This window comes from Theobroma umbraticum, unplaced genomic scaffold (genome assembly GCF_002168275.2).
Source record: "Theobroma umbraticum cultivar Fairchild unplaced genomic scaffold, ASM216827v3 scaffold_30.0, whole genome shotgun sequence".
NCBI lineage: Eukaryota > Viridiplantae > Streptophyta > Magnoliopsida > Malvales > Malvaceae > Theobroma > Theobroma umbraticum.
The window spans coordinates 2,288,240-2,313,212 of NW_018397254.1; the positions used below are offsets into that span (position 1 = coordinate 2,288,240).

At 36.4% G+C, this 24,973-nt stretch overlaps 4 protein-coding genes across 7 annotated transcripts; 3 read left to right on the forward strand and 1 right to left on the reverse strand.

Annotated features, from left to right (window-relative positions):
• The first annotated feature begins 425 nt into the window (after window positions 1-425).
• SAY1 (Ubiquitin-like superfamily protein) lies at window positions 426-5,135 on the forward strand. 3 transcript variants are annotated; one of them, XM_021438340.2, is made up of 12 exons: window positions 426-824; window positions 1,651-1,716; window positions 1,822-1,883; window positions 1,969-2,485; window positions 2,594-2,677; window positions 2,754-2,869; window positions 2,988-3,198; window positions 3,356-3,553; window positions 3,647-3,811; window positions 4,305-4,448; window positions 4,532-4,588; window positions 4,750-5,135. In XM_021438340.2, exons 2-12 carry the CDS (start codon window positions 1,681-1,683, stop codon window positions 4,855-4,857), a joined length of 1,698 nt encoding a protein of 565 aa, XP_021294015.1. In that variant the 5' UTR covers window positions 426-824; window positions 1,651-1,680; the 3' UTR covers window positions 4,858-5,135. The 3 variants fall into 3 exon arrangements, with proteins under 3 accessions (XP_021294015.1, XP_021294006.1, XP_021294023.1); XM_021438348.2 differs by having other exon boundaries at window positions 778-824; window positions 1,651-1,711; XM_021438331.2 differs by lacking the exon at window positions 1,651-1,716 and having other exon boundaries at window positions 427-824.
• A 1,394-nt stretch (window positions 5,136-6,529) lies between these two features.
• LOC110423277 (GRAS family transcription factor) lies at window positions 6,530-9,936 on the forward strand. The gene has a single exon (XM_021437452.1). It carries the CDS (start codon window positions 7,550-7,552, stop codon window positions 9,563-9,565), a length of 2,016 nt encoding a protein of 671 aa, XP_021293127.1. The 5' UTR covers window positions 6,530-7,549; the 3' UTR covers window positions 9,566-9,936.
• A 6,216-nt stretch (window positions 9,937-16,152) lies between these two features.
• Window positions 16,153-19,406, forward strand: PP2-A11 (phloem protein 2-A11). 2 transcript variants are annotated; one of them, XM_089783867.1, is made up of 4 exons: window positions 16,153-16,909; window positions 17,530-17,648; window positions 17,748-17,802; window positions 18,807-18,991. In XM_089783867.1, the coding sequence occupies exons 1-4, from the start codon at window positions 16,586-16,588 to the stop codon at window positions 18,846-18,848; spliced, it is 540 nt and encodes a 179-aa protein (XP_089639993.1). In that variant the 5' UTR covers window positions 16,153-16,585; the 3' UTR covers window positions 18,849-18,991. The 2 variants fall into 2 exon arrangements, with proteins under 2 accessions (XP_089639993.1, XP_021284352.1); XM_021428677.2 differs by lacking the exon at window positions 17,748-17,802 and having other exon boundaries at window positions 16,155-16,909; window positions 18,807-19,406.
• Window positions 19,407-20,265: 859 nt separating this feature from the next.
• LOC110421520 (uncharacterized) lies at window positions 20,266-24,877 on the reverse strand. The gene is made up of 10 exons (XM_089784407.1): window positions 24,278-24,877; window positions 23,908-24,039; window positions 23,576-23,624; window positions 23,212-23,488; window positions 23,062-23,130; window positions 22,806-22,900; window positions 22,081-22,285; window positions 21,847-21,940; window positions 21,656-21,756; window positions 20,266-21,307 (listed from the first exon to the last, which is right to left on the reverse strand). The coding sequence occupies exons 1-4, from the start codon at window positions 24,721-24,723 to the stop codon at window positions 23,474-23,476; spliced, it is 642 nt and encodes a 213-aa protein (XP_089640533.1). The 5' UTR covers window positions 24,724-24,877; the 3' UTR covers window positions 20,266-21,307; window positions 21,656-21,756; window positions 21,847-21,940; window positions 22,081-22,285; window positions 22,806-22,900; window positions 23,062-23,130; window positions 23,212-23,473.
• Between the last annotated feature and the right edge of the window lie 96 nt (window positions 24,878-24,973).

The following is a 24,973-nucleotide window of genomic DNA, read 5'->3' on the forward strand; positions in this document are numbered from 1 at the left end:
AAAAAAAAAAAAAGACTTCTTACAATTTTTTTGGCATGGTATCTTAATGATGATCGTGTTCAAGATAAGGTGCCTTATTTGTTGAAAAAAAAAGAAGACATTCATAGAATACATAATACATTATACTTATATATATATAAATAAATAAATACATCAGTTTTAATGATTATATTTGTACAACCCTCATGCTTTATTTAAATAGATGAATGCATTGAATGTATTAACAAATTTTAAACGACTAATTAACATTAAATCTAACATTAAATTATAATAATCAATGACAAATTTATGACATGTATTCACGAGCCACATGAATTTACAACTAGAAAAGTCCCCCTCCCCAAATGGGAAATAACAAACCCAATAATTTATCACCAAACATGCCTAAATCTGCAAATTTTCTTTTCTTTTTCTGTTGGCGTTATAGCCATTGCCTTTGGGCTACTTATTCAGTAAGTTAAAGCTTTACCTAAAAGTCTTAAAATCGATTCATTTCTGCTTCAGGAAGCGTAGAAGATTGGAGAAACTCCTCCCCTCAAAAAGTTTTTTTTAAAAAAGAAATTGATTATTAACTTCTTCTCCAAACAAGTCCTTATTTAAAAGGCCCTTTCCCCAAATCTAATTTTCCACAACAATTCTCTCTCTTTTTTCCTCTTTTTTTTTTTGTTCTTTCTACATTAAAAAGAACCCCTCGACTTGTAAGCTGCAAAAAATTAAGAAAGAGAACCCTAATTTCTGCAATGGCGAGACCTAATCAAGAAGCAATCGAGACTTTCATTAGCATCACTGGGGCACCCGAAGCGGTCGCCATGGAAAAGCTTGAGGTTAATAAGTTTTTTTTTTAATTGAAATTGAGTTTAATATTTTATTTTTATTAGCCTTTTTTTTGGCGTGATTATTGAATTGGTTTCTGATTATAGGTTAATAAATGATCGGCTGATTGCTTAATTTGTTAAAAATTAGGGTTTCTCTTGCTTTGCATTGTTGATTTAGTTTGCTGATAATCGTATGATTCATTTGTTGAAGATAATTGAACTTTTATTGGTTGCAATTCGATTAGGGTTTTAGTTAATGATTTTAAATCAAGGGGTTATTTTGAGGTTTGAATAAATTGTCTGAGAAGTTCTTTTTTTTTTTTCCCTTTTCAATTAGTTGTTATATGTATATGTAACTTATATTAGTAAAATGAACTGGATTTAAAAAAAAAAAAAAAGAAGAGAAATTGGATTGTTGACTAGACACTGAAAAAGGGGAGAAAGCAAAGGAAAAGATGAGGTTAAAAATGCTTTGGATTTGAAGTAATGTTCTTTTCTTGGGTTCTGAGGAATGTATACAATGTTAATTAGTGATGATGCCTAAGTTTTTGTACACTTCCATTAGTTAGTCATGAAGGTCTTATAAAGGCACACACAAACATGGGGCAATTAACAGTGAGGGGTGCTCTTGAATTTGGTTAGTGATTTAAAGGTCTTGCTGCTCGTGTGTGTCCTTGTTTGGTGCTCTGTTTTCATTTGGACTCCTGAGTGACCCCACCCCTCATTTCTAGCGGTGGTTGAATTGAGATTTAATTCAAACTAGCAGATGCTGAGGTTCTTAGGCATCACTTAATTTTTGTCATTTGCTAAGGTTTTTTTGTATGTTTATCTGCAGACAATTGCTTGATGATGAGATTGTTGGAAAATGCCACTCATCATGACCAACTTAACTTCTTGTTGGGTTGCATTTTCTTTGAGCTATTTTGGATTCTTTGCATCCGTTCTTAAAATGAAGTTAGATATGTACATCTATCACTTATCTGTTAATTGTTTTGCTTGCAATCAGGAGCATGGTGGTGACCTCAATGCAGCTGTAAATGCACATTTCAGCGAAGGAGATAGAAACACGTTCGTGAACTGTGCAATTCTTTTTTTATGATTAGTAATTTTCTGTACATAGCTTTATTTATTTCAATTTTTTTCCTGTTTTCAGCACGCAGCAAACATCACCTGTAGTTCCCGTAGATGATGCCATGGATATAGATGATCCAATTGATGTTGTACCGAATAGGCCAGTCCTACCATCTCTCCCAGCATATAGACCAATGAATCAGTTCTCACTTCTTGATCCAAACTTTCGAAGAAGTTTCCTTGATGGTACTTCGGATTTTTCAACTCGTGAACCATTGATTACACCTCCAAGGGAGGTGAGAGAGATACCGATAGAGGTTAAGGATAGCAACGAGCCATCTGGTCGTTCTGGTGATGCTCCTGCCATTGAGGATATCTCGGAAACTGCACAAGCACATGGCCCAAATGCCTATGAGACTGTTATAAGTAATGAAATGGATGAGGGCTCAACTGTGCAGCCAAGACGGGAGAATGATAACTCTTATGACCAACATGTTACACCCAGTGCTCCTGCCTTTGTTAATTTGCCTGACTATGGCAATGACATTGAAGAAGAAATGATTCAAGCTGCCATTGAGGCTTCCAAACGGGATGTTGAGGTAAGTTTTATAAACAGGTGCTTCCGGTTTGATTCTGTTTTGGTGAACTGCCTTCTTGTAGTTGGTGTAAATGTTTGCCTTACAGATCTACTTTTCATGCTTATGCAGGAGTTAAGTGATCCTGGTCCTCGGCGTAACCAGTCTCATTTAGAGGATGCTGAACTTGCAAAAGCTGTTTCGTTGTCCTTGAAGGTTTGTTGTGCTCTAGTTTGTTCAGTTTATCTTTTCCTATTTATCTCTTCATTGTATTTAACATTCACAAATTCAGACAGCGGAGCAAGAGAAGGCATTGCGTGAACAGGGTTGGTCTGTTGGAGCATCTGATGTGGAAGCTTCTAAAGCAGCTGAGGTTCATCCGGAGAACATGGCAGTCTCGAATGGGAGGTACATCTTGTTTTCACTGGTTAAGCGTTAAGCAGTGGGTTATTGTGTTCTGATTATGAACCTGTAAGATTTGTCTTTTTTCTTCATTTTATGGCTGTACTGAGTTGAGTCAATGTAGGTTGGGTGAAGGAAGCTCGTCCATACAAGATGAAGCTGAAGATGTGGAGGAACAGCCTCTAGTTACGCATGAATCCAGGCAGACGTCATCTGGCTTGGGGGACTCTGCAAAAGAAGTTGGAGTTGTTGAGGCTAGCCCACCATCAAGTCCTGGACAGCAAGGCATAGGCAATCACCCACCGAACAATGGGAATGCCTTCCCTTCTGATGAGGTTGAATCCATGCATAGTATCTGCTGATGCCTAATAAGAAACTTAAATTTATATTCTATTCCATATATTTACTCAGGACTTTCTGTTCTAACTAATGCCCTTTGCCTATGCTCTTTACTAAAATAAATTTTGGTTTGTGCTCTCCAATAAATTGTAGTGGGGAGGCATCTCTTCTGAGGAGCATGATGAGGCAGTCATGCTTGAGGCTGCAATGTTTGGTGGAATCCCTGAAAGTGGATACCGTTATGCATATGCACCTCATCAGTTCATGCGACCCGAGGGCTCCTATCCCTGGCGTACCCCTCGTCCTCCATCACCCTCGTTGGCAGCACAACGCTGGATACGGGAACAGCAAGTTAGTTTTTTTTGTGCTCTGACTGATACACGTAGGTTTCCAATTTTGGGCCACAAGTAATGGTCTAACAGTTGCCTGCTTACATGCATTCAGGATGATGAGTATAATGCATCGTTGCAAGCTGATAGAGAAAAAGAGTTGAAGGCAATTCAAGAAGCTGAAGCTCGCCGTTTAGAGGAGGAAGCAGCTAGAAAAGCTGCTCTTGAAGAAGAACAACGAAGAGAGGAAGAGTTTCACAGGAAAATGGAGGAGGAACAGGTACTTTTATTAGTTATTGTTCAATCATTGGTAATCTTAGCTGGCAACAGGGTCAGTCCATTTATTGGGGAAAATGATTTATTTTGTCTTATATCTTGATTTTCTGAGATAAGGATGAGATCCTCGCAATAAGTGAAGAGTAATTTATTATTAGATGTTTGCATTTAAGCTTATATGTGTTGATTAAATTTTACCAGTAAATTTCTACTGGAAGCAAAACAAACTTGTGTAAATCTCGAACAACTATTGTTGTCGTTGTCATCAGTTCATTCCGTGGGCATGTTACTGGAGATGATACAAATTTCATCTTCTCTTTCAGACAATTTAGGTTTCTCTCTACTAGAAAGAGAATTATTTATACGTTTTGTTGCTTTGCTATGTTATCAACATAAAATCATGCTTGACTACTTCATTTAAGCTTTGTGAGTAGAATTTCACTCACTCTAGATAACTAGTTTTATTGGTTCTGGATTGCATCATTTCTTACTGGCAGGAATGTGAGAGACAATTAGCTGCTAAAGAAGCTTCTCTGCCTCAGGAGCCAGCAGCAGATGAGGAAAATGCTGTAACTCTTCTAGTGCGAATGCCAGATGGCAGTCGCAGGGGCCGTCGCTTTGTCAAGTCTGACAGGCTGCAGGTAAATTTGAGAAGAACTGTTTACTTCTTTAGCTTTTCCTTGTGCATGCTTAATACTCGACCTGATTTGGATTTGCTTTGCAGTCTCTGTATGACTTCATAGATATTGGTAGAGGAGTCAAGCCAGGCACTTATAGATTGGTAAAATTTTTCATCTCTTAAGCTTTTTGCCTAGTCCCATATTGGTATTGGCTTCCTAACATTTTAGATAGATACATGATTTATTTTTCACTATTCGAGAAAAATATTCACTAGCCTTCCTGCAAGGAATATGTGCTATGTTAATTTTATCACTTTTACAGGTGAGGCCATACCCAAGGCGTGCTTTCGGTGATGGAGAGAGCAGTTTGACATTTAATGAACTTGGCTTAACTAGCAAACAAGAAGCCCTATTTCTGGAGTTGATCTAGTAGCATTTAACTCCTACACGAATATTGTAGAAAATTACTCTGAAAATTTTTAGTGCATGGAAAAATGAAGAAATGCATGAAGTTGTGGAAGTTCTTAAGGTTTTCTGTTCGGTTGAAATACATGAAATTTCAGGAGAGGATACAATTAATCTGACTGACCATGGTCAGTGTTTGCTTTCGTTGGTGGTGTTCAATTGATTGAAAGGGCATGTTTTGTATATATGTAGTGATTTACTATATTAAAAAGGTCAGATTACTTCTCATGACACCAGATTAAATCATGTGTTGTGTTTCTGCGTTTTATCACTTCTCTGCTAGTTGGACAACATTGTCCTGACCTGTGCTTTGGATGTGAGAAGTAAATTTCTCCCCATCCTCCCCTCTTTCCACAGCTATAGGGTGGAAATTACCCCTCATTGCTTCAGAAACTTATTAACCTGACTTACCTGGAAAAATGCCTTTTTGTTTAGTTATCATTCCTCAACAGTTTTATACTAGTGTAAATGAATAATCCAATCTGTTATATTAGATAATAGATTGCGAAGAAATAATACCTGGATCTTGCATTTTTCGCTCTCCTTCAGATGCAATGGACGTAGCAAATTTGTACTGCAATATAGTCATTAATCGGGCCTGAAGAGTGAAAACCCATTGTGGAAGCTGGATGCCGTCCTTTTTCTATAAGTCCAAGAAATTTTGTGGGAGCCTTGATATAATGACAATGACCCTAGGGTATCATTCCTTGGCAACAAAAAATAATTCATTTCTAGTTCAACCGTTGAAAAAAACCTTAACTACCATGTGGGTGCAGAATTTACTTTTGTGTCTAGGCATATATTATCATTTTTTTACCTTTCGTTGTAGATCAGTTCTTCACCTTTACCCTTTTCCTTCTCTCTACCGGGTGATTTACCTGGCTGTGATTCACATTTACTTTAACAGTTTTTATTCGCACCTGTCTCTAATTTCCCAGATCATTCAGGTTTTTGTGGGTCTTTAGCAGACAAACGTAAAAAATAAAGGTCCCAAACCCGACCTCTGTCAGCCTCACCTGCCTTAGCAAATTGACCAGAATGTCCCTACCTCAGTCCAGCGTGGCAGAATGTTATTGGTGAAATGATAGACAAAAGCCCACCAATCCTGACCAACAAAAGGCAGTCAAATTTAACTTAATAAAGTAAACTAGGATCAAACCCTCTTACAGCAGCTCAGCCTGACAGTGTGCCACGTGTTTTCAATTATATTAATATTGACTGGTTAAGGAAGTTAGAGGATGCTAATGTTTCGTAAGAGGACAAAACAAAAAGTGGAAAAAGGAGGTGGTGGGGGGGAAGGAAAAATAATTGTGCTGTGACCCAACGGTCGAGTGAACGGGCATCAGGGGGACAAGCACGTGCACACCACGTGAACACCGGCACTCTCTCCAGAAGAGTTTTTTTTTTCTTTTAAAAAAAATAAAATTTAGTGAAAAAGAAGTGTTCCCCCAAAAATTCACGGAGTTCCGTACACCAACTCCCTCTCCTCTAACGGTCATATTTTACCGACAACACTCCAACGGTCACTAAGGCTATTATTCTCCATCGTCAGATCTCAAAATCCAACGGCTAAAGAAAAACGAAACTTCCTTAGTCTTCTCGAACTATCCCTTTTCAACCTCTGCCATCGTATTTTTTCTTTTCAAATGAATCCCAGGAACCAAAAAAAGAAAAAGGAAAAAAGAAAAGGAAAGCAATGATAGAGACGTGAAGGTGAAAGTGGTAGTTAGTCAAGTGTAGAGTAGTATACTATAGTAGTAGCAGTAGTAGAAAGAGTTTAAGGAAGAACATGAACCATGAAAAATAGCAAAAGCTTTAGCTTTACTAGTATTATATAGAAGTATATAAAAGCACAACCCTTTTCTGGTTTATGGTTTTTTTGGTTAGTGAGAATTGAGAGATGTTTCATTGTTGGTTGATCGTTTTTCAGTTTGTTTTCATGCATGTTTAGTTGGTTTCCAAAGCCGGGATTTTTGAGTCTGGGTTCAGTTTCAGCTACCATGGAGTCGTTGCAAACCTCAAAATCTGAGGATGTCAAAGTTTTTCACGATTTGAAGTACAGGTTTGAGAAAATATGTGTTTTTGTCTTCAATATTGATGTTTATTACACTGTTGATTGTAGCCTTTTGGAATGAGTTGTTTGTGAATGTTTGGGAATCCGATGATTGTTTTCTGGTAGATGTTAATTTTAGTTTAGTTCTTAACAATTCTTTGATTCTTTCTGGGGTGGGTTAATGTTTTTTAATTCATTTATTTTGCATATTCTGTCAATTCTTTTTTGCATACACACACATTGTTCATATAGGAACACTTTGAAAGAAAAAAAGGTTTGATTTCAATATTCTTTTATTTGTTTCTGTATTTTTCATCGGATTCCTTTTTATCTCATTTCTTTTGGTTTCTTGAAAACTCACACACTCACGTAGAATTTGTCTATCTCTCTAGATTTGGTTTTTCCAAGTATACATGCAAAGTTTCATATGAACACATAGGATTTTATACATAAAAAAGAGAAAAAAATATACACTGCATAGTTTCAAAACTTATAGAAACAAAGAGAGATAGGGAAAGAAACAGAGAAAAAGAACTGGGGGTGGGTGAATTGGAATTGAACTGAAAAAGAAACAAAAGAAAGAAAATAGGAAGGTTGTAGAGAAATGTTGGCTGGGTGTTCTAGTTCTACATTGCTGTCACCAAGGCATAGATTGAGGAGTGAAGCATCTGCACAGTTTCAAGCTTGCCATTTCCAGACTTCAATGAGCACACAGAGATTGGACTTGCCATGCAGTTTCTCTCGTAAGGACACTTCAAGGTCACAGCCGATTAGGCCTGTTGGCCTTTCTGTGGAGAAACCAATTGAATCCAAGACCACCGGTTGTTCTCTGAAGCAGAATATCCGGCTGCCGCCATTGACTACTAGTTCACAAAATCCATTTGAAGGAAGGAGAGAGATCAAGGATGAGTTTTGGGAGAAAGGTAAAAGTTTGAAGAGGTTTGCTGAGCAGGGTTTAGTTGATGAGTCAGTCATTAACAGGGCAAAAAGGAAAAAGGGTAGCAGTGATAATGAGGATTCTGGTGATTTTCATGAAGGTGGTGGTGATAATTTGAGTTTAGGCCAGCTAGGTGCAGGAAATTTTTGGTTTCAACCAAGTTTCACAGGACAGAATGCTCCTCAAGTTCCTTTCTCTCTGACTTGTTCAGGGGATGAAGAAAGGGTGTGTTTTGTTCCTGGTGAAGTGATTTCTCCACCTTTGCCATTGTCTAACAATCCTTGGATCGAATCAGTAATAACTGAGATCACTGACGTCGGGGAAAAGGATGTTGAGACAATCCACAGGCCGGCAAACGAAACTTCAGGATCGAGCACTTCTTCAGAGAGTCATAGCTTGGGACTTCGGTTAAATGAGCAAGCCACAGAACAAGAAGTGGGTAATGGTTCTGGGAATCCTTACCCGCACGACGGTGCTCGTTTGGGGGCTAACGAGGAGGAGAACAACCATGGGGAGCATCAGGGTTTTGAGCTTGTCCAATTACTGACAGCTTGTGTTGAAGCAATTGGATCAAAGAACATTGCTGCCATCAACCATTTTATAGCTAAGTTGGGGGATCTTGCTTCTCCAAGAGGAAGTGCTATAAGCCGTTTAACTGCTTACTATGCTGAAGCTTTGGCTCTTCGAGTCACAAGGCTTTGGCCTCATATTTTTCATATCACAACTCCTCGAGAGCTTGATCGGGTGGATGATGACACTGGTACTGCATTGAGGCTCTTGAATCAGGTAAGCCCAATTCCAAAATTTGTCCATTTCACATCCAATGAGATACTGTTGAGAGCCTTCGAGGGGAAAGACAGGGTTCACATCATAGATTTCGACATCAAGCAAGGGCTACAGTGGCCTAGTTTGTTCCAGAGTTTAGCTTCAAGGACTAATCCTCCAAGCCATGTTAGAGTTACTGGAATTGGTGAGTCCAAGCAAGAACTGAATGAAACAGGAGACAGGCTTGCAGGATTTGCTGAGGCATTGAATTTGCCTTTCGAGTTCCATCCAGTTGTGGACAGGTTAGAAGATGTGAGGTTGTGGATGCTTCACGTGAAGGAGAAAGAGAGTGTAGCTGTGAATTGTGTGTTTCAACTGCACAAGACACTTTATGATGGAAATGGAGGAGCACTCAGGGACTTTTTGGGACTTCTTCGTAGCACAAATCCTGCAGTAGTCGTCATGGCAGAGCAAGAAGCTGAGCATAATGTCCTCAGCTTAGATGCAAGAGTTACCAATTCATTGAGATACTACTCTGCCATATTTGACTCAATGGATTCTAGCCTTTCCTTGGAAAGCCCGATTAGGAACAAAATAGAGGAAATGTTTGCACGGGAAATCAGGAATATAATTGCTTGCGAAGGAAGCGACAGGTTTGAAAGGCATGAGAGTTTTGAGAAGTGGAGGAAGTTGATGGAGCAAGGAGGTTTCAGATGCATGGGGGTTAGTGAGAGGGAACTGCTTCAGAGCCAAATGCTGTTGAAGATGTACTCTTGTGAGAACTACAGTGTCAAGAAGCAAGGGCAGGATGGTGTGGCGCTTACTCTAAGTTGGTTAGATCAGCCACTTTATTCAGTCTCAGCTTGGACACCGGTTGATGTTGCAGGCAGCTCATCCTCGTTTTCTCAGCCAAGCTGATTGTTGCAGATTTACTTTTTCTTCATACATACCATCTCATTTGATTCCATTCTTGCATACAGAAAGGGACACAGAATTCTTTGTAGGTAGAGAAATCTGTCATTATTCTTTCATTCTTTGTTGCAGATAAGATTGGTCAGTCTAGTGCCGGAACCATTTTAATGAATACAGTAGCTTCATACCGAGTCAGCTCTTTAGATATCAGTCTGTAGTATTGGAGTAAATTAATTTGGTGTTTATTCTTTGATTCTTTATGTATCATGAAATTCTTTATAGCAGTCATTTCATTTGTTGAAGGTTTGTCAGAATTATGAACAATGTAGTTGGAAATTCATCATCATATATAAAAGGATTTCGTTGATTTGTGTTCATTCCTCATTCTACATTGCTACTTGATATAGAGTTGATGGAATCTGGGAAACCAGAGCAGTTTCATTTCATGTCATACCCACATTTAAAATCACATACTACTTCTATAGTTCAAGTGATATGTGGTTATGTATTTGTATGTTGAACATAGTGAGATGTCATACTTCATAATAAAGCTCAGCAAAATCATCAGGACAACTCTTCCAGTCCATGTTTCCCTTTTCCACAAATAGCACATCTATTTTTCTCATTATTGTGCATGAGAAGGAAGCTGGTGATCAAGGACATGGGAGGATGAACTTGCAGGAAAATAACCCAGCCGATCATACCATCCTAGGAGTTATTAAGATCATTCAATCTGTGGCCAAAAATATCAATCTACTTGGTAGCAGAATTTCTTCTTTAAAGAGAAGATTGCTTATAGAATAAATGCCCTAGAGGATGAGCCTTACAAGTGACACTGAGCCCAACCCCATTGTGAAAGCAACAAGATGAAATGGACCTGGCTTTCGGTTCGGGACAACCATATGAAATCCCATTTGTTGAAAAGGTTGACATTGCTCCAAACACTACCTTCCGGAACTGCAACTCGCAGGGATAGAGTAACGATTCAAAATGCTAAAACAAAGTTGTTAACCATAGCCTAAATAGTGAATGCCCCATCGTCCTGCCGTTAAGGTCTTTATCAAATGATTCAGTCTTGATACATTTTTACATCAGCGTTGTCAACTCCTCAAAACCAAAATTTTCGAGGATTGAAGGCGTTTCGCTTTTATCAGTATTCAACAGCCCTTTTAATATAATATTTTGTCTTCAAGTTGCACATGGAAGTGCTGATATCTGCCAAATTGATTAATTAAGAAGATATTTTTACAATTCGGTCCACTAAAATTTTCAGTGCAAGTGTGTCTTTTCATGTCCTTGTCTTATCATCCTTCCCTTACTGCCTTTGGACCTTTCTGCAATCTTCGGACCATGTGCATATGTCCATCTTATCAATTGATTCAATTGTAGTGCTGTTCATGTCATAGATAGAGGTGTAAAACGACTCAAATAACTCTCGATAAAGTTACTTAGTAATCTGATATTATCAAGTTTAAGGATAATCGAGTAGTAATCTGAGTCTAGTTTTAGTATATGCTGATACATTTGATCAAGTTCAAATCAAGTAAGTTGCATAATTCGGTTTGCTAATTTAACTCTATACGGTTACAACTCTTCGAGGCTTTCTTTTTTTTTTTTTTTGTTTTTAAGCTAGATATATAGAAGAATATCTCATCAACGTACATACCAAAAGAAGCAAATAAATTTTGAATCAAACAAATATTTCCACCCAAAAACTACTGGCAACCAACTGTACATATATATAAGCCTGTGGACGTATCTAACGCGAACAACAGATTTTTGCCAGAATAAATTCGTACCCCATTGATGGACTAACTTCAGTGCACCAAAAAGATACAACCAACAACTAGCTGGCTATGGCCTACATGGCCATGCGATTTGCCGGTAATGTCAGCATCAAATTTCACATTCTTGAACCCCGTAAACTATATCATCCATTGTCTTCTTTCTCAGCACCATCAGAGTGGTCATCCTCAACAGGATGGGAGGTACAGGTGCTGCCTTCATCAAAAGCAATGGCAGGCAATGTGGAACAAGTCCTTTTTCAGCGGTGGAGATATTTTCTCATCTTTTCTTTTCACCTATTCTCTACTATTTTCCCAGAATATTTCAATATTGCTTGTGAAGATAATTGAGTTTTACAGTTTCCAGTACTACTGTAATTGAGCTGGGTCCTATCAGCTGATGCTGCTGCTGCATTATTATCATCAGAAGTGAAAGTCTGGGTTGTTTCCACAAGAAAAATCCAACATTTGTCTTGACATTTTTTGCATCTGATTGTCACACCTTCTTCCTGGGATTAATTAGTCCAAGTGATGACACCAGATGATATTTAGGCTGGCATAAGAACCAGCATCCAATAAAAGCTCTGATCATCTCTTTCATCACCAATTGACATGAAGATATTTGCAAAGGAATTATTACATCAAGCACTGTTAAGTACTGTAACTGATAAATAAAATATCAAAGCGAGTCTCAATCTGCAGCAGAAAGGCTACGTCTTAATCTCTGCTTAGAAAAATTGCAGCCTCTCACGTCGCTGTCCCTAATCATCCTCCTAACTCCCAAGCCACAGATTTAGAAAGCACTCCAAAGCAGTGTTCAACAATACATTGAAAAAACCACGATGACTAGCACTAACAGCTGCTTCCTCGTTTTGTAGGTTTCTCTGACAATAACATTAACTAAGTACTACAACAATGTTCATCTAATAGTAAGTTACTTACCATGAAAAGGAAATTTGGAAACTGAAATCTCTCAGCATATTTTCTATTTACACATCTTCATTACTATCAAGTATCAAGATCATCCTGTGGGCAAGGATAGATACCTCTATCAACCAGTCTTCACTATGTGAGCTTCTTCTCTGAATGGTAGTTTCAAATGGTAAGGAAAGGATTTAAACTCACTAGCAAACCCAAAGCCCCACTTCCATCGACGTAGAATTAATTGTGTAGACCACACTGACGAGAAGAAACCAAGGATTGGTCAACAAAGTTTCAAGTACCAAATGGTCGATGGAAATATTATGATCTTCTAATTCCTAAGATGAATGCTTTGACCTTCCTTATTTACTGCCACCATTGAAATGAAAATTCTAACCGTATTATTCATTGCTTTTTTTATATATGCGTGATTATGATAATAATTATTCAATTGATAGGGCGTATGTACTTCTGAAGCAACTTGCTAATTAATTATCTCCACCAACCACCATTGAATACTAGAACCAAGCGAAGGATGGTCTGAAATTTTGGGATCAAATCTTATGGGCCCAAAGCCTTCTCTTTCGTAAGTCACCAAGCGAGAATGTACCAGACAATTAAACAAACATCACAGCTTTTAATGTCACACCAAGTTGCTTACAAAGGATAATATAATAAAAGCTAAATTCATACTAGTAATTATCAAACTTTAATCTTTTATAATGTGTCTGATAACGTCAGGAGTAAAGATAAAAAGCTGGTAGCATGCAGTAGGGAACTCTTGTCTGGCTAGGCTTGGTCCTTCTTTTTTTCTTTTAAGAAAAAAAAAACTAGATTAATAAGTCGAATTATTCGTTTATATTATGAGTTTAATTCGATTGGAACGATTTTAAATATGATTTTTAAACTTTAAACATGACCCAACTTGAAAGTGGGATGAGAAAGACATGCTTGTTTTTAACGATGGGTGCTAGCTTATTTGGTCGCTGTGCACTTTTATGGTATTCTACTTAACCTCTAAGCACAAGATTCTAATTAATTAAAACGAGTGGTGCAAAATCCTTGGGCGATTAAAGATAATCAAAATGATAAGCAAATTGTATTATCCAAAGATATGGAGTACTTTCATCCTAATATTATTGCATTAACTAATATTTTCTCTTATCCTGCAACTTGACAACTCATAATCAGCCAACTGATTTTGGAGCTGCATATATTTGGCCCTACTCTCCTCTTCCCTTATCCAATGCGAGACCCTTTTGACACGTGTTTTCCAGTGGCCATGTCCCATTTTTATGTGGTGGACATGTCTTTTGCTGACTCAGGCAAACGTTTGACGTGGCTGTTCTTTTTCAAACGATAAGACGCGTTTTGATTGGTCCATGAATTTTTCCCATGAATTTGAACTCAAATGGACTGACCACCGCATCCACTTGTTTCGTTTGTATTCCACCCCAAACTTTGTTCTTCCTTTCAATAATGCTAAAGGTGAGATGTTTAGAATGTATTTTAATTACATGACATTGATCATAGTATAAAGAGATTAAATTTATAATCATTTTTCAAACCCATTCATGTCATGTGGTTACTTTTTAATTTGTTTAATGAGGAATGGTCATAAAGAGAGAAAAAAAAAAAGTCGATGCTACCAAAGAAAAGAGCATAAGGGAAAAAATTATAAGTATTAGGGCTGAGTAATTAATTGGTTCAATATATCATAATCGAGGGATGAATGGGCTAATTTTTTTGAAAAATTGACCAAATCAATTAAATTTAAAAAAATGATCAAATTGATAAAAAATTGAATTAGTTTGATTATCTATCAAAAGAATTAAAATTTTATCACTTTCATCTTTTACAAATTATAACATTAAAATTTATAAATTTAATCTATAATTAGGAAATATACAAATAATTTGAACATAAATAAATTAATACAAACCACATAAATAAAAAATCTAATTAAACATTTATAAATTATAACATTTAACATTAACAATATCAACATCCTTAAAATTAACATATATATAATATTAAGTTTGATTGTTTAATCGATCTAATCTAAAAATTTTAAAATCAAGAACTAATTGAATAAACTAATAGAATCGAAATTTTTGAACTAATAGACCGAATAGATCAATTGATTTGAACCATTTTATCAAAATTTCATTCAATATGATCGAGTCATCATTTCGATCCATTTTTACTCACCCTTAATAGGTATTAAAAAAAAAAAAAACATAGATGAGACCTCATGAGCAACCCTAGATTACTTGTTGAAAAGAAATATGCAATTGATGCTATTCATTAATCGAATTACATTTATTTTCTTGAAGGGTAGAGTTTGATAATTAGACCTAACTAAGACAAATAGACAACACATATGCAGCTTATTCGAAATTCCATCTATGGAATAAGGAAGAAATATCTAAAATGTAACCATCTTTCCTTTTAAAAGTAGAAATTAGGCTAAATAAAAAAAAAAATTTGTCCTTTTCTAAAAATACATTAGCTTTTTTTAAAAAATCCCTCTCTCCTCTCTTTTTCTCTACAAATCACTCTTCTCAAACGTAAATCACAATCTTGCTCTGTTCTACTTTTTTCTATAAAGATTACTAAAAAAAAGATAAACAAAAGACTCAATAACAAATAGTAAAATTTAAATTTATTTTTGTTTTTACAAAAATTAAAAGAAAATAAAACCTAAAATTCAAAGTTGCTTCACATACTATTTAAAAGTTTTCTCTTTTCTTCACTGAAAAGGATTTTAATATCAAATATATCATTTCTTCTTTTCTCTTCTTTTTTTAGGAATCAAAGCATGTTCAATTGCTTAATAGATCAATAAAAATCTAATACAATTGTTACCATATAAATTTGAGAATTGTTACGTTTTTTATGAATTTTTTTATTTTAATATTTAAAATCGTATATAAATTCGAAATAAATTTGTTCTGTTTTAATTTATTAAGTGATTAAAGATGGTAATGATAATTTTAATCAAAATTAAAATTTATATAATTTATTTATTAAATAATTTTAACTTAATTTTAAAACCTGTTATTTTTTATAACAGTTTTATAGTAGCTTTTAAGCTAAAAAAAATTAGGTTAAACAAGTACTAAAAATATCTATAATAATACAATAAATATAGTTCTAAGAGTTGTTGGGCAAAATTAATGTGTTAGGACTTGTTATTTTCTCGTTAAATCTAAAAAGAAATTTGCGTTTTATTGATTAGATTTGAAATTTCTCTTTCCACTAAAACCGATTTTTCAGAAGAAACTTGAAAAGGAAAGGCAGGCCACAATTAAGATATTTTTCAAAGCGTAGGAATGGGTATGGTGGATGCCAGTAGTCTACTATGTGGTCATATTTGGCTCTCCAGTTACTCCTTGGGCCATCTCTTCCCTTCTGATCCACTTCCCAACCCATGCTTTCCTTCCATTTTTTCCCCATTTTCACCATATTCTTATCATTTATCTGAAATGCTTTTAATTTACACAGTTGAAACATTAAGCAAAGTTTCACTAACGATGGCCTAAGCATGAATATGGCACTTTTCTAGCTTGAAGACAACCCTAAAAAAAATAATGGCACTTCTTTAACATTGCATGCCTATGGAATTATGACTATTAAAAGTATAATATTATAAATACAATTTTTGGAGTTATTAAATTTTACTTTCAGTTCAAAAATTACGTAACAAATATATGAAAAAAATACTAACTAAAAATTTCTAAATTAATACATACTTTTTGTTGAATGAAAAAAAAAAGTTAAGTAATCAACAAAACGATGAGGTCAAACTTTGCCCGTAATAAAACCTTGGGGTCTGGCCGAACCAACTCTTTAAACCAAAATTTAAGCTACACCCCATTATATTTAGTGCACCAAAAATTGATTTCAGAAGGCAATGCTTATCCATAATGTGCACAGATGTCAGCACCACCAAGTATTTCTAGAGTTGGTAACGAAGAAAACCATGGTTAAACAGCCAAACTGACATACTGAAACTTCTTTATTTTATTACAGATGTATTGTCGTCAAATCAAAATCCCAACTATACCATACAAATCAAAGTCCTCCCTGTCACCGTCGTCTTTCTTTTTTTTCTTCTTCTTCTTTTTCTCAGCAAAAAACAGAGAAAATAAAAACAGAAGCAATCCTCAAAAACGAGTACGCGTCCGTGTTTGATAGTACCACACCATTTCCCTTTGGCACCGCTGTCTGTCTGTCTCTCTCTCTCTCTCTCTCTCTTTCTCTTATGATTACTCTGCCGTAGAACTTTCCAGTTCTCTGTTTTTGACCTTTTATCTTGATGGGTGCCAATTTCTCTGCTTTGTTCATAGACCAAGATGGTTTAGCATCTGCTTCTTCGTCATCACTCAGTTTGGGGGACTTACCAGAGAGCTGTGTGGCATCAATTATTGGGTATTTGGACCCTCCAGAGATATGTAAATTGGCAAAGTTGAACAGAGCATTTAGAGGTGCTTCTTGGGCTGATGTTGTTTGGGAATCGAAATTGCCACCCAATTACCAAATCCTTGTTGATAAAATTCTCGGCTTTGTGCCTGAAAAGTTGGGTAAAAGAGACATCTATACAAGACTTTGTAGAGCTAATACTTTTGACGATGGCACCAAGGTGTGTTTTTTGGTTCTGTTTTTGGCTGTGTTTTGTTTGGATACTGGGAAAGACTGCTATTTTAAATTCTGGGTTTTTGAAGGTTTTTATTTTTGGCGAGATGGCTCTTTTCATAAAGACTCGAAATTTCCCTGCTTTACTTTTTCCTCTGTTTATTGGCTTTCACTCAGCAATGAATCAGATAATTCTCTTCACGGATTTGAGGTTGCAATTTTAAGTCTGTTTTCTTTTGTTATTTCTGAATTTAGTTTCTAGCAGATGACCAAGTAGTGTTTAAAATTTTTCATGATTTGGTGCTCCTCGTTAATTGTTTTTTTGATTTATAATATGAACTATGATCATATAAATTTAATAAAATTATGGGGGTAAAGCGAAAAAAAAAAAATCAATCATTTGGATAAAGTAAAGCGTATTGTGTTATTAATTTAACCCAAGATAGTCTTCCTTTTAGAAATGAAACAATCATGAAATCATAAATGCCAAGATTTAAATATCAGGCTTGGTTAATTTTTTCTGTTATTAAACAGGGGATTCTAATTAATGCTTTATTGTTTTGGTTGCTTAACATCCACGGTCTGCCTGTCTTATTGATGGCTTGAGTATTTGGATTCTTTTTGCAGAAAGTATGGCTGGACAAGAGCACAGGTGGTGTTTGTTTGTCAATCTCTTCAAAGGGGTTACGTATAACCGGGATTGATGATCGAAGATATTGGAATCATATTCCTTCTGAGGAATCTAGGTGAGATACAAAGAATGCTTTCCTATTTTTTGTGTGTACATATTCAATTTTGAGGAGAATGGCAGCATTTTTTTTAGTTTCTTATCATTAATTTTTTAGATTGGCTGATCAAAATCAAGAGTGCTCGGGCCTTATCTTGCCGAATTTATCCGAAGTATGTTTTTTCTTAATATTTTTATTTTTAAAATTTGATGTATTCTGGAGAGCTCCATTTTGAATGTATGATGATGATGATGATGATGATGCTATGCTATGGCAGAGGTATTGGAAATTGTCTAAATGGGATTTGGTCTCCTAGGGTCCCTGCAAGTTTTTTTCTCTCTAATAACTTGCCTCTTTATGGAAAACAATTCCGGGGGCTCACCTTTTCTGACTTTGTCAATGGTTTCCCATTCCCATGGTTTGAGTCGTTCATGGTCAAAGCAGCTGTGTTTGATATTCAAATCTTTACATTAAGTTATGGGGACAAACACTTAAGCATTAGTATTATTATATACATAAACTTAAGGACATCTTATACAACCAACTAGAGATGGGTTACGTCTTTCGTATGTTTCAACCTCTTGTTTTTCAAAACCTATGTGTCTCACATAATTGGATGGAAACTACTAAAAATGGGCTTCATTTAATGGAAAACAGTGGCCTGATATGTTTCATATAATTGGATGGAAACCTATGTGTATCACAGTGGCCCGATATGATTCATGTAGCTGACTCCACTTAATGGAAAACAGCTTAGTTTGTCAGTGTTGTTTCTGCTTCTCATAGTCCAGGCAATTCTGGGCAGTTTTGCTAACACATTTACATATCTATTATCACTGTTGGTGCGCATGAGCATGATTTCTTTTTAATCTATGCTGTTGAATAGGCGTTTAGAAACAATGTTGAGTTTCGAGGTGTACAAGCTCTGAAAACTTCTGTTTTCATTATTTTAATGGCAGACTATTAGTCCAAGTATAAAGCTGTTCCTCATCCCCACTAATTTTATCAGTGATGTCTCATATTTCTTTTTCATTGTTAACTTAAGTGGAAAGTGTGCATGACTGATGCAATTGATGTTGTCTGAAATGCTGGTTGTTTGATCAAAAAGATGGTCACACCATGTGTTGAAATGGAATGCTGGAAATTAATTTCCATTGAATTTTCTTTGCGATTTAGATTCGGTTCCATTGCATATCTTCAGCAAATCTGGTGGTTTGAAGTTGATGGGGAGGTGGAATTTCCCTTTCCAGCAGGGACCTACAGCGTTTTCTTCAGACTACAGTTGGGGCGTGCCTCTAGAAGGTTTGGTCGCCGAATCTGCAACTCTGAGCATGCCCACGGTTGGGATATAAAACCGGTAAGGTTTCAGCTATGGACTTCGGATGGTCAGCATGCCACATCTCAATGTACTTTGAGTGATCCAGGGGAATGGTTTTACTACCATGTGGGAGACTTCAATGTCGACAACTCTAATTCATCAATGAAGATTAAGTTATCTATGATGCAAATTGATTGCACGCATACAAAGGGTGGTCTCTGTTTAGACTCTGTTGTCATATACCCCAGTAAATTTAGGGGAAGGTTAAAGCACAAGGGATTTTTAAAGTGCGCTTAACCTATGTAATTTCAAGTTTCTAATTTTGTAGATAGGTACACCTATTCAAAGGAGAGTGTAATTAAGTTGTAGCTGGTTTTTTGAGGGTTAGAGACTTGGAGTCAATTTTGTGTATAAATTATGTTTCGGTTTGTTTATCTACTACGCCCTTTTCTTTCTCATCTTTTTGACAAGGAGGACATCTCTCCAAGTTTTAAGAGTTTTATTATTATTTGCTAACACTTGTAAGCATAGTTTATGGGCATCGAAAACAGCAATCTATTGTAAACCTACATTCACCAAAAAAGTAGACTCACGTGTCATTAGAGAAAGACTTGAAATCTTGCGAGATAGTGTAGGGTAGGGACTATGGGTTTGCTTGTATTCTACCCCACGAGAAATAATAGAGAAAACATTCTTCAGTCATTTGGCAAGAAGATTGGCGTTCAAGAACTCTGCTACAAAAGCAATAGCCAATGAAAGTGGAAAAGGGAAGATTCTAACTATCAATGATAATTAACATACCACTCATTCTCAGTTTCTCATGATTTGGTATGGAGCTTCCTTTCTGATTTAGTCTCTTCAATCATTCTGTCTATTTCTCTGGTCTTGGCATTTTAGTGGGTGTTTTCCACCTTGTCCGTGTGCACCATTGATGAGTACTAGCCCATCCTCTACAACTTCATTGCCTCCATCTTTTAGCAGTCTACGTGCAAAACTTTCATAGCTCTAATTATTTCGGGTACTGGTGGGCTTTCTTCTTCATATCACCAAAAGTTGAACAAACGAAGGATTTTAATGGATGTAGGATTTGTCCTGTAATGGTACACTAACCTGTGTTGCTGTTAAACTCAGGGTGGTTTTTTTCCTCCATTTTTTTAATCTGCAGTTTGATCACCTGCTGGTATTTACCTAATTTGAAAATATCGTTCATGTCCCTGGCCTATTATGTAACATTCCTTGAATTCGCCTTATTGTCACAAATCCAGCAATGGTACAAAATATAAGGAAGCAAGACATGAATTATCAGGCCTCATTTTCTATTACAATTTCAGAATTTCACTGGGTTGTAAAAACAGATCTAAACCATAAATTTTCAACTTTTTAGAAAAAGAAAGGTACCACACTGACCATCCGAAGCCATTGCAAACCCTAACCTAAAACTTTCTCAAGTTAGCTTATTACATTCATATCAAGCACTTTGCAAGACAAAAAGGGAGGCACGAAAACTCCTGTCCAAAATTTTTCAGATTAACAGGCATATAACCAGTGAGTTAAACTTTCCAGCCCTGACCCAGATGATTATCACCTGCGGGATTTCCATTTTTGTAATAATCATGACCCATATTCCGCACCATTTCAAGCATATCTGGTTCTCTTTTAACGAAGCTATCATTTCCAGAAACACTGGAAGAGTCCCCATTGCAAGCAGCTGAGACAGAGACATTGTGCATGTTCCCACCAGCGCTAGATGACTTTCTTGAGGCAGCTGCTTTTGCCATGTTGCCAAAATCTAACCCGTTGGCAAGCTTATCCATTCTTTTGGCTTTGGTCTGCAAGCCACTGGGAGTGGTACAACCTATCTCTTGGTTTACTTTTTCCTTATCTCCCTCATTCTCTGCTCTGCTGTTACTGATCATCTTCTGTAGCCATTTTTGGATCATACACTCTTGATTATTCTCGCTGCATTCAGAAAAATTATAACTTGACAAATCATTAACTGGTATGTCCTGACTCAGTCCTAAACTAGATATTTTACGACCCTGGAATGGCTTGGTAGATGCACCCTCCTTAGACCTGTTGCATGTACGAGAATGTGCCTCTTTCCATTTGCTTGCATTGGAGGTCAGTGTGGTCTGTCTTGACAATCGACTGGGTGATTCCTCCTCCAAATTAATCAAATTTGGGCTGCGGGTTATTTTTGGGCTTCCATTGCCGTTGTTGTTAAAATGAGGAGATATGCCCAATAACTTATAGCAGTCAGCAGGCAGACTTTGAACACACTCTAGAGGTAACTTTTCTTTTCCCTCACCTCTCAAAGGCTTGATAAAGTTGGTTTGTTGAGGATATTTCTTCAAGCCCTCTGCGAAGAAGATCGATATCAACATTAGCTTCATCAATAATCAATAAATCACTGTTTCAAGAAGAGTATCAAAGTTCAATGGGTAATCTTAAACAGGAATCAGACAACATACAACAACTAATAACGGTCATATTCAATAAAACAGAGGGCAAAGGTTAACCATCCTCTCTCAAATTGCTTATGATAGAAGTTTTACATTAAAAGTTACATAAATAAATTCAACTAATCCTAAATAACATCAAAGCTGCTTATATTCATGAAGGTATTCTTTTATTTTAAAAAAAAAAAAACACTTAAAAGACAGATCAAATACCAGTAATGGCAAGTTGACTTTAAAAATATCCGTACCATCAACAGAAACATGCATGATATTACTTATCAACTGGTCCAATGTTATTGTCCTTGCTGAAAGTCATCAAGTCTTTCATACTTTCGACTACCCCAGCTATCTGTAAGATTATTATGATTTTCAATATCTGCCAATTATTGGAACTATCAGCCTTTCAGTTTTGAGAGAGTTAAGAATTATCTATATATACCTGTAAGCATCGAATATATCTTTTGGAAAACCCTAAGTCATCCATGAACTCTAAATCCAAATTACTCACGAGCTGACCTCCAGTCGTCAGAAACCTGTTATACGGGTAATGATCAGAAACCAGACTCATCGGTAAACATCTTTGTCATATATACAAAGCACCAAATGTAATACCTAGGAACAGTATAACCAAAGTAGAAAACAAATTTCACAGGGTAGAACAAGATTTTACTACCATGGTCTGCTTTTCTATTATGTTCACACTAAGCTGGACACATGGAGGCACTTCACAACCACCAATAAGCTGATCGTCTCATCAGATGACCCTGCCAATTCCTTTTCACAGTCTAGACAAGTTAAGTGAGGCACAGAATGTGGCAGCAGACAGAGTATTCCATCCATCAATCTCTGCATGCGGTTTGGACTGGACATCCCCCTGACTAAAATTGTAGATCATAGAATTCTTACACTTGTGGCTTACATGAGTCAAGCGTGTAATTGTTATTTAAATGCCGCAATAAAAAACCTTCCATGTAGACAGTCTGAAGACAAATCAAAGACTAGGAAAACGCTCCAACTAGCTTTGCATGATCTATATAGGCGCTGTAGGGACCTTTTAATATGACATATGTGACATCAACAATTAAAAGCCATCATTTATGCATATCAATTAGCCGGCCAACTTAATACCTAGATCATCCGTAATTCCCAGGAAAGGTAGCAAGAAAACAAAAACCAAAATAAACAGAGAAATTTCTTGCCACATAAATAATCTTCTTTCAATGAATAATAACCTCTTGATTCAGAATTACTAAACCTTTCAGTTAACAGAACTACGAAAGTTGTGTTCCTTGTGTATGTTCAAAGAATTTATCAGACACCTAACCATGGCAAATCATCCATACAAATACTATTTTCATATTTTAAAGAATAAAATTTCAATGAGAAATGCTGTTTTACCTATTGCAATCTTCTTGGAGATAACGTGGTGAAACCTTATTAGATCCATTAATTGAACTTTGATATTTTTGCGCAGCATGAACCAATCCATGTACCTGTTAACAGAACATGCAAGGCAGGTATTTAGGCTCTAATAATGTTAAGCTGAATACTAAGCTGCTAAAGCATAGGATGTCCTTGTCAAAGATGAATCCTACAATGGAAATGAATGACTGCTTGTAAATTACATTTTGCATGGATAAAGAAAGTAAATTACCTGAGCAACAAAAAAACTGCGGTGCAGAAGTTCTTCATGATGCCTTGCACAAAACTCCCACGACAATATCTGAGAAATAATAGGACTGCAACAACTTGAGTTCAACATGAACTGTCAATCTATAAACTTCACATGCATGACCTTCCTTACCTTCAAATCATAAGTAAAAAGTATTCCAAGTTTGCCCTCATGAACAACACGAACTCAGTCATAGACACTCTCTTGAACTGCCTTTTCATATTCCAACATCATCAATCCAGAAGGGAATCTACGTTCACATGGCAGATCAAGAAACAAGATTTCATCGATCACCCCACTTTCAAATGATACTTTGTAAAGCCTAGGGAGCACTTCAGAAGTCGCCTCTGCCAAGCAGAAAAGGGCAGGATCCAATTACTTGCCACCAACAACTTCAGATAATCAGAAACTGAAACCAGCAAAGTCAACACATGCAAGCACATGCTTTTGCCAAAATATTGAGCTAATACCATATATGAGCAGATGTTTTGCTTACCAAAACCCCTTCCTGATATTGAACCACATAGGTTGCAGTGCCATTGAGCCTAGGGAAAACAGCACAAACTTGTGAGTAGATGAAAGAGATACACAAAGAAAGAGAGACATCAAGGGTTGAATACATTCAAATGCAACTATCTAATGTCATGGCTTACTAAAAAATCAAAGCATGCATCAACATGAAGACACATATTCATGATTGAAGCCATCTAAAGCCAACACTTACATTAGAATTGATTCATGAACTGAATAGAATAAAAATTAAGAAATGAACAACGATTTATCTTTTACTGGTATTAAATTAAATGTGATGGCAGCAAGAAAACTAACCATAGGTGCTTGGGGAAAAACTCCAGAGGAATGGTGTCTAACATTATCATACAAAGACAAACACCACCTCTTTTTAGCATTAGGAGCATAATATTCCTCCACAAACTTCCTCCAATACTCAATCTCATTTTCCTACAGAGGATTAAAAAACAAAACAAGAAGAAAAAGGAAAATTTAAGACACCTCAAAACTGAATTAAAATACGTTAAAAAACCAAGTAGAGTCCAAAAATAGGGCATGCATCCGTATAGCCAACATTAATAGTGACAATGCAAAACATATAAAACAGGGGTATAAATAAATAAATTGAAGAAAAACAAAATATGACAGATAACACACTGGCGGCCGATGCCTCAAATGATATACATACTGCATCAAACTACGAGCACAAACACCATCAAAAGGATTCACAAATGGCCCTTGACATATGCCTGGCTGTTGTAAATGATGCCTCATCTGTTGCTGTCCCTGCTGTTTCAAGTCAACTCCCTTAAACTGGGAAATTGATTGAAAGTTTTTCTCTTTGTATTCATTCAGTGACTTATTCTGCTCAAGAAATGCCTTTAGCAGTCCCATTTGGCCTTGCAATTGCACAGAATCCTGACTCTCCAGTAGCTGTTTCATAATATGCTCTTGCAATATTACATCTTGACTGAGATCTAGTCTAGGCTTCTTAAGGCATGAATTATTAAGTCCCTGTTTTAAATCATGAGGAAGTGAGTCTTCATGCTTTTGTGATGCATTACTGGAAATAGCATTAAGAATTCCCGGCTGCTGTTTCCTTTTACCTACTTGTGAGCCATTCATATAAGACATATGTTGCCCTCTAGACAACACAGCCACAACTGAGGTTCGTGAACTGCTTAAGTCATGTGATGACAGCACAGGCAATTTGGGGATATCGCCATGAGAATCAATATTAGTAGGGGAAGTTCTCTGCCATTGAGGATGCTCTGAAACAGATGAGATGCCCTCACTTTCCCCAAAGGTACAAGTCAAATTAGTTGCACTATTCACCACAGTGCTGCACTTATCCAGATTGAAATCTGAGATTCCAGCATTAGTA